The 11,352-nt window shown below is 40.6% G+C and overlaps 3 protein-coding genes across 3 annotated transcripts in view; all 3 read right to left on the bottom strand.

Annotated features, from left to right (window-relative positions):
* The window catches only part of LOC106724664 (DNA-dependent protein kinase catalytic subunit-like), a 32,841-nt gene extending 27,702 nt beyond the window's left edge, over positions 1 to 5,139 (bottom strand). The window contains exons 1-4 of the mRNA XM_014532901.1: positions 4,954 to 5,139; positions 3,940 to 4,125; positions 3,464 to 3,568; positions 1,700 to 1,867 (exon numbers count right to left, since the gene is read on the bottom strand). Of these exons, the coding sequence (XP_014388387.1) occupies positions 1,700 to 1,867; positions 3,464 to 3,568; positions 3,940 to 4,125; positions 4,954 to 5,139 (645 nt within the window). The remainder of the gene's footprint in view (positions 1 to 1,699; positions 1,868 to 3,463; positions 3,569 to 3,939; positions 4,126 to 4,953) is intronic.
* Positions 5,140 to 5,857: 718 nt separating this feature from the next.
* LOC106724665 (DNA-dependent protein kinase catalytic subunit-like) lies at positions 5,858 to 8,157 on the bottom strand. Its single transcript, XM_014532902.1, has 4 exons — positions 7,910 to 8,157; positions 7,609 to 7,741; positions 6,881 to 7,039; positions 5,858 to 6,076 (listed from the first exon to the last, which is right to left on the bottom strand). Exons 1-4 carry the CDS (start codon positions 8,155 to 8,157, stop codon positions 5,858 to 5,860), a joined length of 759 nt encoding a protein of 252 aa, XP_014388388.1.
* A 1,402-nt stretch (positions 8,158 to 9,559) lies between these two features.
* The window catches only part of LOC106724666, a gene marked incomplete at its 5' end in the record, with an annotated part of 12,528 nt that continues 10,735 nt past the window's right edge, over positions 9,560 to 11,352 (bottom strand). Inside the window, 3 exons of the mRNA XM_014532903.1 lie at positions 9,560 to 9,760; positions 10,187 to 10,319; positions 10,816 to 11,024. Of these exons, the coding sequence (XP_014388389.1) occupies positions 9,560 to 9,760; positions 10,187 to 10,319; positions 10,816 to 11,024 (543 nt within the window). The remainder of the gene's footprint in view (positions 9,761 to 10,186; positions 10,320 to 10,815; positions 11,025 to 11,352) is intronic.

The following is an 11,352-nucleotide window of genomic DNA, read 5'->3' on the forward strand; positions in this document are numbered from 1 at the left end:
GTGCAGGAGGCAGCCTATCAATGATTCTCTCTCATCATTGATGTTTCTATCTCTCTCTCCTTCTCCCTTCCTCTCTGAAATCAATAAAGAAATATATATTAAAAAAAAAGAAACACTAATATTTTAGTCATTTTTGCAGATATAATAAATGTTACACATAAAATAATTTTGTTAAATGTTTGAGTTTTGATTTGGGGGTTTTGCAGACATTTTTCCCTCTAACAACTTTTAGGATTTTCTCTTTATCCTCAGGTTCTAAAATTCCGTAATTATGGGCCTTCACTGAGGTTATTTCCCTTCACCATTCTAGGTACTCTGTGGTGTGAAGTCTTTTATTCTGGAGATGTTTGTCTTTCAACACCATCTTACGTTTACAGATGTCTAGGCTGCTCATATAACATTCTGCTCTTTACTCTCCCAACTTCCATCTCAATGTCTATTTGTTCTTCTTTCTAAGGGATATACTCAATTTTACCTTGTGTTCAATAGAGAACTGAGGCAGTCACCACCTTAACCAGGCCACAAGACTTGAGGCAACTAACAATGGGACAGTGACGCGATTGGCCTCCTGATGTGCTACTGTTGCCAAAACGATTAGCCTGAATCTCATGACCAATCTTTAGGTCTCACTCCAGTTTAGAGGAAATGCAGAGGATTAGGGACAAGTTAAAGAACACCCCAAGGAAACAATAAAACAAAGATGGGCCAACATCCAAGAGTAGTACGCTGGTTTCTTCCAAAAATTCAATGTCATGAAAAATTTAAAAAATTGGGTGAAGTAGTTCTAGATTAAATGATATGAGAGACATGACAATTCAATGCAAGCATTAATTAGGTCCCAGTTTGAAAAAACACAGCTCAACATGGGGCATCTAAAGAAATGTGAATATGGACTACATAACACATGATATTAGAGGAGCGTGAATTTGCTTAGGTATGATAACAGTATTGTGGCTTATTCATAGGACATGCATGCTGAAGTATTTAGGAATGAAGTATCATGATGTCTGAAACCAACCTGCAAATGTTTCAGCCGAAACACACACACACACACACACACACACACACACACACACACACACTCTCTCTCTCTCTCTCTCTCTCTCTCTCTCTCTCAACAAAACAAAGCAAATATGACAGAATGCTAACTATTCAATATAGAAGATGGTAATATGAATGGCTTGTTTCACTATTCTTTCCATTTTTCTGTATGCTTGGAAAACAGTATATAAAAAGAATGGGGAAGAGAGAATCTATGTGGGTGGTGGTATTTGTACACTGGTCTTTCCATGAGGCTACTTGGCTTCCTTACACAATGGAGACTGGGTCCCACAAAGAAGGGTCCCAGGAAGTAGTGTTGGAAGTCACACAGCATTACTTCCACTGCATTCTTTTGTTGAGTCTTTAAGGCCAACCCATCCACAATGGGAGGAAACTCAGACTTTGCCTTTCAATGGAAAAGCCACATAAAATATTTCACAATTTAAAATTAGGGAAGAAATGAATTCCAAAGGATTTAGATATGCATCTGCCTCCACAGTTACCCAGCTTTCAAAATGAATTAAATTGGATTCTTAAAGTTAGAACACTTTTCTAATTCTGAATATTTCTCTTACTTTTCTTCATCACAAAATGTAATAGAAAAAAAAACAAATAAAAATTAATGTTTTCATTTTACTTGGTGCTATTAAAAACTAACCTTTTTCATGAAGTCCACATAATTATTGTACTGCAGAGTTCCTGGGGCAAATTCTTCAGACTTCATAGGGAAATTAGAAATGATGATCTTTTCAAGAACATGCTTAAGGTTCTCAAGACTGCCTCCAGTAAGATTGGTGAAGAATGGAAGAAGAATTATAGCTTGGCCCTGTGGAGCAATGCAGATACGAAATTGCACTAGTCGTGGCTTACAGATTCTACAGAATAAATAAAATTACTGCTTCTAAAGAGTTTGCAAATAAAATGTTATATAGATTCAAAAAAAGACTTCAGAATACCTTCTAGATTACACAAAAAAAACAACCTGAACGCAATGCTGTATCATGGCTTCTACTCTAGAGGGAGTGAGCCAACTCAGGGCTATATACATGCAAATAAAAAGGACATTGTATGATGATTCTATATGTTATTTCTCCTAAAAATATAGACTCCAATAGAAATATACTAGATAAATTTTTAGTGGAATGAACATCTTGAATAACCTATGGGGTAATTTACAAGTAGTCCTTGCAGAACTCACTCCAAACTTCATACCAAGCTTCAAAGAAACTAGGATGTGTTTCCTACATCCCTTGTATGAAGGTAAGTTCGCAGATTCTCTCCTACTGAGAAATGAGAAACTTGATTAATCACATAGACAGGAATATTCCAAGGAAATCTTCATGATCCAATAAAAAAAAGAAAAGATTTTCAAAAAGGAAAAAAAAAAGATGGTTTTCATTAAGGCCACATTTTATTAGAGTGCAAAATATAATTATTAAAGAACTTTAAAATTAAAATATGTTCTTGACACTAAAAATTACCAAGATATTTTATATTACTTAACACATTGCGGACCAGTAGTTTTATTGCTAGCTTACCCAGTGGCCAGATAAGCTTCTATTGAACAAGTACAAAAAACATTTTACATAAATGTTAAAGGCATGCTTTAAAATTAAATACCCATTGCATTTTGAAGTTATTTATCACATGTTCTTACAAGCTAAAATCTTTTTAAAGAATTCCCGTGATTGGCCACAAGCCTTAGAACAAAAAACACAAGAATTCTCGTGATCCATCCACAATGTATTAATAGAAAAATGATTAACGATAAATTCTGTCATTCATTAATTAATACAGCAATTCTCAGAAAAGCCCATTTGCATCATCTACATGCAAAGACAAATGTTAATTCTTCTAAGTATGGTAATTTTTTTCTGGTTAAACTTATCTTTTTGGAGATCAGATAACATGACGCCAGGGGGTTCCTTCAAGGTGATGGGTAGGAGTGACTGTGCAGTTGAAACAAGCAAGCCCACAGACAGATGGCTATTGAGGTTGGATAATAAGTACATGGGGGATTATTGTGCTAGCCCAGGGGTCCTCAAACTACGGCCCGCGGGCCACATGCAAATACAAATATTGTATTTGTTCCCATTTTGTTTTTTTACTTCAAAATAAGATATGTGCAGTGTGCATAGGAATTTGTTCATAGTTTTTTTTTAAACTATAGTCCGGCCCTCCAACGGTCTGAGGGACAGTGAACTGGCCCCCTGTTTAAAAAGTTTGAGGACCCCTGTGCTAGCGTCTTGGCTTTTGAATGTTTAAAATTTTTTCATTATAAAACATAGTAAACATAAATAAGCACAAATGGAAAAATAATGAAGAATGTAATCTGAAGAAACATCTTTTTACTACTTACTTTTTAAATTTTTTATTGTTGAAAGTATTACATATATCCCCCTTTTTCCCCTTTACTACTTACCTTTAAATGTAGACCCAACTTTGAATCAGCAAGTATACTAGTATATGTTGTAAAGACTTCAGGGAATGCACTGTGACTTGTATTAAAAGACACCGATGAATCAATCTAAAGGAGAGGAAATAAAAACATGATACATTACTATATCATGTCTCCAATTTCCTGAACACAGTTTTTGAATGTTTTAATTTCAGAAATGACCTATAAATTTGTTCCTGGGCTTCAATAATATGTCAGCAATTCTTGTTCTAAAATACTTTAAAACTATCTGATAAGACAATGCATGGAAAGGTACACTAAAAACATAAAGTATAAGAAATGATAATGAAGTAAAATAATAGAAGTGTAACGAGTAAGCTATTTATCAATTGTCCAGTTAAAACACTTTTTATTTATCAAACCTCCATCACATTTTTAAAAATACAAATTGGAGTCCAAAACAACAAACACAATTGTATTTTTAAGGTCTCTCAAAATACCTGCAGAATTTTTGCCAGTAAGGTCAGCACTGCCATTTTACTTTCAGGAGCAGAATCTTTGGCCCACCACAAATCACACTTCTTCCAGTTTTGCAGAATTACAGTCACAAGTTTCAGTCCTTGGTCTTTCTGACTGGCCCGATCCCTGAAGCTCTGGTCTAACATTCCATTCAAAACGGTGCTCACCTAAAACAATTGTGTGGTGATTGAAGACAAATTCTTAAAACATTAAGACCGACATATACAACAAAATTTACTTTCATTTCAAAGCTATTCTGGGGAAATAAAGATGTTAATTTTATAATAGCTGTTCACTTCTCTTCAAATTTGAGAACAGGGCTTTAACATATAAATTTTCCCATAAAAGTATAAGGTGTCTCATTTATGAAATCATGTTCACACTGCTATTTCCTATGTCTTAGGGGCATTCTCGATGGGCAGAGGAGTAGCTTTCTTCTGTCACCATCACCACCACACGTGCACGTGTACACTCCCATCCACACTCCTGCACATGAGTACACATGCACACAGGATTGCACGCACACATTTCCTTTCCCATCACCTTTTCAGCAGTGTTTTCTATTTGGCTGGGAAAATATTAGAGTATATACGACAATGTAAATATTTTCACAAATGATCCAAGTCATATACTACCAATACTTTTCCTTTCTTGCACATTTTGATGTCACTGAAGTTAATACTTGTTTACTTTCTTTGCTGTTTTCCATGTGCCTACCATTATTCGTCATCAAATTCTCTCAATTTAATCTCCACAAGACAGTTAAACGTATCAAGAAGTCCATCAGCTCCACCTCTGGGGAGCCGGCGCTCACTCTGGAAATGCTGGTGAACACTGCCCTCTGGGTCTCACTAGGAGACCCTCTGCGAGGCCCGTGAACTTCCCTGATCCAGCATCATCCTCTTTCTTGGCTGATTGCCTTGCTTAGTGAAGTCCTCTCCAGCAGCTCCTGAGAGAAGCGCACAGAAACTACTTTCCTTTGAGAAACGGCACACCTGAGACGTGCACTTGACCTTCACACATAACTGACCATCCGGCGGATTCAGAACTCCATGTTGGGAATCTTCTTTCCTGAACTGTGAGGGAAATTTGGCACAGTCTTCCAGCGTCCACTTTGCTGCTACAGAGATAAAAGCAACCCAATTTCTTGATCCTTTTAATGTAATCAGGCTTTCTCCCATCGTCGCTTGTCGGGATCGTTCCTAACAGTGAAACCCCAGGGTGCTGAACTTCCAGAAATATACAGCTGTTCTCACACACTGTGCTGGACACTCAATGGCCTTGTTCCATCTGGACACTCAAGGTCTTCATTTCTGGGAAATTCTCTTCAGCTGTGCAAGTCTGTCTTCCCTCTGAGGCAGAGGCCCTGCTACTAGACCTTGTACATTGATCCCAAGTTTCCTCATCTTTCTCTCCTGTTTATTGTTTTGTCTTTTTTCCTCTACTCTTTGTGAAAGTCCCTGAATTTTATCTTCCAGCCACATTTTGTTTTTAATTTCTAATGCTTATGCTTAATTCTCCCCAATTTCGTTTGTTCTCAGATGTTTCTTTTCAGCAGCAAGTCTTGTTCCATGGATACACTATCTTCTCTCATCTTTCTGACATTTTTTTTTTCTTTTTACATTTCCATCTCACTGAATAGCTGTTTTGTCTTTTTTCCTCTACTCTTTGTGAGAGTCCCTGAATTTTATCTTCCAGCCCCATTTTGTTTTTAATTTCTGATGCTTATGCTTAATTCTCCCCAATTTCGTTTGTTCTCTGATGTTTCTTTTCAGCGGCAAGTCTTATTCCATGGATACACTATCTTCTCTCATCTTTCTGACGTTTTTTTTTTCTTTTTACATTTCCATCTCACTGAATAGTCTCTGCTTCAAGTGTCTTGTTCCTTGCCTGTCCCTTTTAGAATCCCCTTCCTCGGGTGCTTGGTATTATTCTGCTGTTGGTACACTCCAGTACGGCAAGATCTAGATTTTTCAACAATTCAGTGTTGACGGTGTCTGAGAACAAGCTGTAGAAATACTCTCCGTGGTAGAAGCTGACGATGTTCCTCTGGGACCCTCCTGAGGCCGGCATGGACAGCTCTGCTGTGTCCAGGAGAAGCCTCACCAGGCACTCACACTGAGAAGATAAGGGAAGGGCGGTGACAGCAATACACGTCTTAAATGTTAAAGAAAGACTCCTTGGGTAGCTAATAACTTTGAAAGTGGAAAATCGCACAAGAGCCTGGTATTTAAAGGCCAGGGTTCAAATTTAAATTAGATACATTTCAATGAGTCTCCAATTTCTAAGTTTCAATTTGGGAAAGAGATCTTCCCTGACTCATGTTTCTCCCAAATTTCTAGACATCTTACTGTTGCTTTGAGGGGAGAGTCTAGTAAAGGAGTCTTTTTAGACAAAGCATGTAATGTGTTTACATGAAGTAGACAAAGGAGCAGAGGCTTCTACTGCAGGAGAAAGACAGGCAGTGAGTGGATGCCCAGAACTGGCTGCAGGTCTCCTCTGCAGCAGAGGCTGAGGCCAGCCTGCAGTTTCAATAGAATGAAGACATTTTTGTGTGGTGACTCAGTTATCCTTCAGGGGTTCTCCCAAATCAGCCCCGTGAAGAATTACCAAGGAGAGGGGAAGGAGGGGTCACTGTGCCAACACAGTGCAGCTGTATATTCACAAAATGTTCTCTGCCTAAAGTCCTTCTGGGAATGAAGAGCGAGAGACAAAACCTTAATTTGAAAGAATGCTGTTCTATTTCTTTCATTAAAAAAAAAAAACACCAAAAACCTTCTAGAAAGTCAGCTCATGTAAATTAATTCAAGTACTTGTGCAGCTAAGAACTTATCCAATAAATTACTGTTTTTAAAGACACAATGCATGTGAGTTACATAGTCACATTATTAGGATAGCATAGCATGTGGCTGTTTTTCCTACCAATCCTCCAAAAGCAAAGGCCAACTCCAGAAGTCCACTGGCCAATCGCTTACAGCTGGGGTCAAGTGAAGGGAGGCACTGTCGTTCGTGTCCAGGAGCGATGCTTTTATAAACCAGGGAAAGAAGCTTTGTGCCAATATAATGATGCTGATCTATAGACTAAAATAAAATCAACAATAAAGTATTAAAAACACACAATTTCACACCTTTTGTTAATTAAAAATTCCATGTTAGCTAACACTGACAACTGCCTTCCACCTGTAAGGAAATGTTTCACTCAACTTTGCTTTCTACGCTGTTTTTCACTGCCGCTGCCCAGCCACCAAGGCACAGTAGCAGTTAGTCCCTAAAGTTCTTCAGAAGGTGGCTGGAAGTACTCAAATAGACTTTGTTCTACTTTCATTTGACATTAATTTTTATATTTACTTTTATATTTATATTCCTGGTAACACCTACATGTCTGGAAGCAAGTATCACAGTAGCAAGTCCCTAAAGTTCTTCAGAAGGTGGCTGGAAGTACTCAAATAGACTTTGTTCTACTTTCATTTGACATTAATTTTTATAATATCTTTTATATTTATATTCCTGGTAACACCTACATGTCTGGAAGCAAGTATTTCTATAATTCCCATTTCAGCACCCATAAAAAATGTTCAAAAAAGAATATAAATAAATCGACTAGTTAGCTCATTGAAGCTACGAAACATGTAAAAACAAAATGTGGTTACCTGAGATGGCAATACATCATGCAAAACCCCAGCTCGATGAAGATGTTTACAAGCTGATACGAAAGAAGACAACTTGGCCCTGTCCACGTAAGCATCAGGGCCATACAGGTCAATGCCACAGAGCTCCTCAAAGCTGGCCACAGGAGAAAAGCAATAAGAAAACGGCGTGAGTGCTGATCTCATTAAATTATGAGGATATACTGAAAAATGTGTGCATTCTATTATGAATGCATTACTAACTAAATACCCAGCCCTCAAACAGCTTACGCAGCCCTGGAAAACAAACATGGCTAACACAAACCCAAGGGCCCGTGCACTAAGCCAGCCACGGAAATCAGCAAAGGCTAAGCCACATGCAAGGCTTGCGTTCCAAGGGGCAGGGAAGGCATTTGCTAAATAGATGATTTTCAAACAACTGATGCGATCCTCTGCACCCAATACCCCATTGATGAGATTCCTCACTTGAAGAAAAGGAGCTAGGGCGGACCGGCACACAGCTCCAGAGCATGGTGCAATCTTTAAGTCCTCCACAACCCTGACCCTGAGCATGATCCGAATGCCCACACGGCTCCACAGCAGGTGCAACCTTAAACTCCCAACCCTGACCCTGAGCATGACCCGAATGCCCACACGGCTCCACAGCACGGTGCAACCTTAAACTCCCAACCCTGACCCTGAGCATGACCCGAATGCCCACACGGCTCCACAGCACGGTGCAACCTTAAACTCCCAACCCTGACCCTGAGCATGACCCGAATGCCCACACGGCTCCACAGCACGGTGCAACCTTAAACTCCCAACCCTGACCCTGAGCATGACCCGAATGCCCACACGGCTCCACAGCACGGTGCAACCTTAAACTCCCAACCCTGACCCTGAGCATGACCCGAATGCCCACACGGCTCCACAGCACGGTGCAACCTTAAACTCCCAACCCTGACCCTGAGCATGACCCGAATGCCCACACGGCTCCACAGCACGGTGCAACCTTAAACTCCCAACCCTGACCCTGAGCATGACCCGAATGCCCACACGGCTCCACAGCACGGTGCAACCTTAAACTCCCAACCCTGACCCTGAGCATGACCCGAATGCCCACACGGCTCCACAGCACGGTGCAACCTTAAACTCCCAACCCTGACCCTGAGCATGACCCGAATGCCCACACGGCTCCACAGCACGGTGCAACCTTAAACTCCCAACCCTGACCCTGAGCATGACCCGAATGCCCACACGGCTCCACAGCACGGTGCAACCTTAAACTCCCAACCCTGACCCTGAGCATGACCCGAATGCCCACACGGCTCCACAGCACGGTGCAACCTTAAACTCCCAACCCTGACCCTGAGCATGACCCGAATGCCCACACGGCTCCACAGCACGGTGCAACCTTAAACTCCCAACCCTGACCCTGAGCATGACCCGAATGCCCACACGGCTCCACAGCACGGTGCAACCTTAAACTCCCAACCCTGACCCTGAGCATGACCCGAATGCCCACAGGAGCAGAGGCTTCTACTGCAGGAGAAAGACAGGCAGTGAGTGGATGCCCAGAACTGGCTGCAGGTCTCCTCTGCAGCAGAGGCTGAGGCCAGCCTGCAGTTTCAATAGAATGAAGACATTTTTGTGTGGTGACTCAGTTATCCTTCAGGGGTTCTCCCAAATCAGCCCCGTGAAGAATTACCAAGGAGAGGGGAAGGAGGGGTCACTGTGCCAACACAGTGCAGCTGTATATTCACAAAATGTTCTCTGCCTAAAGTCCTTCTGGGAATGAAGAGCGAGAGACAAAACCTTAATTTGAAAGAATGCTGTTCTATTTCTTTCATTAAAAAACAACACCAAAAACCTTCTAGAAAGTCAGCTCATGTAAATTAATTCAAGTACTTGTGCAGCTAAGAACTTATCCAATAAATTACTGTTTTTAAAGACACAATGCATGTGAGTTACATAGTCACATTATTAGGATAGCATAGCATGTGGCTGTTTTTCCTACCAATCCTCCAAAAGCAAAGGCCAACTCCAGAAGTCCACTGGCCAATCGCTTACAGCTGGGGTCAAGTGAAGGGAGGCACTGTCGTTCGTGTCCAGGAGCGATGCTTTTATAAACCAGGGAAAGAAGCTTTGTGCCAATATAATGATGCTGATCTATAGACTAAAATAAAATCAACAATAAAGTATTAAAAACACACAATTTCACACCTTTTGTTAATTAAAAATTCCATGTTAGCTAACACTGACAACTGCCTTCCACCTGTAAGGAAATGTTTCACTCAACTTTGCTTTCTACGCTGTTTTTCACTGCCGCTGCCCAGCCACCAAGGCACAGTAGCAGTTAGTCCCTAAAGTTCTTCAGAAGGTGGCTGGAAGTACTCAAATAGACTTTGTTCTACTTTCATTTGACATTAATTTTTATATTTACTTTTATATTTATATTCCTGGTAACACCTACATGTCTGGAAGCAAGTATTTCTATAATTCCCATTTCAGCACCCATAAAAAATGTTCAAAAAAGAATATAAATAAATCGACTAGTTAGCTCATTGAAGCTACGAAACATGTAAAAACAAAATGTAGTTACCTGAGATGGCAATACATCATGCAAAACCCCAGCTCGATGAAGATGTTTACAAGCTGACACGAAAGAAGACAACTTGGCCCTGTCCACGTAAGCATCAGGGCCATACAGGTCAATGCCACAGAGCTCCTCAAAGCTGGCCACAGGAGAAAAGCAAAAAGAAAACGACATGAGTGCCGATCTCATTAAATTATGAGAATATACTGAAAAATGTGTGCATTCTGTTATGAATGTATTACTAACTAAATACCCAGCACTCAAATAGCTTACGCAGCCCTGGAAAACAAACATGGCTAACACAAACCCAGGGGCCCGTGCACTAAGCCAGCCACGGAAATCAACAAAGGCTAAGCCACATGCAAGGCTTGCGTTCACGGGGCAGGGAAGGGATTTGCTAAACAGATGATTTTCAAACAACTGATGCGATCCTCTGCACCCAATACCCCATTGATGAGATTCCTCACTTGAAGAAAAGGAGCTAGGGCGGACCGGCACACAGCTCCAGAGCATGGTGCAATCTTTAAGTCCTCCACAACCCTGACCCTGAGCATGATCCGAATGCCCACACGGCTCCACAGCAGGTGCAACCTTAAACTCCCAACCCTGACCCTGAGCATGACCTGAATGCCCACCTCTGTGCTGTTATTTTTTCCTTGAGGTTCCTCTCTAGAATGTCTTTGTATGGAGACTTCTTTAGTGCTTTCATCAGGTTCACACAAACATCAGGAAGGTGATTCATAATGTGGACATCACTGATATTGAAACCTATGCTCGAGGGCTCACATAAGGTTTTCACCAAGAGTTTCATAAGGTTTGTGTTACATAAATACTTTTCAAGAAGCTGTAAAAGACAGATTTGAATAAGAACACATCTATTAGTCAGAATTAGATTTTCACTACAATGTAAGGTCCATGAAGTTGGGAAATTTTGCCTGGATAGGGCAAGGGTTGGCAAACTTTCTCTGTAAAGCGTTGAACAATAAATGTGTTTAGCTTTATGGGCCATACAGTCTCTGCTGCAGCTACTTAAATGCCATTATAGTGGGAAAGTCGCCATGAACAATATGTGAACAAATGAACCTGGATGTGTTTCAATAAAACCTTCTTTGTAAAAAAATTTTATTTATTGACTTGAGAGAGAGAGAGAGAGAGAGAGAGAGAGAGAGAGA

This window comes from Myotis brandtii, unplaced genomic scaffold (assembly GCF_000412655.1).
Source record: "Myotis brandtii unplaced genomic scaffold, ASM41265v1 scaffold922, whole genome shotgun sequence".
Lineage (NCBI taxonomy): Eukaryota > Metazoa > Chordata > Mammalia > Chiroptera > Vespertilionidae > Myotis > Myotis brandtii.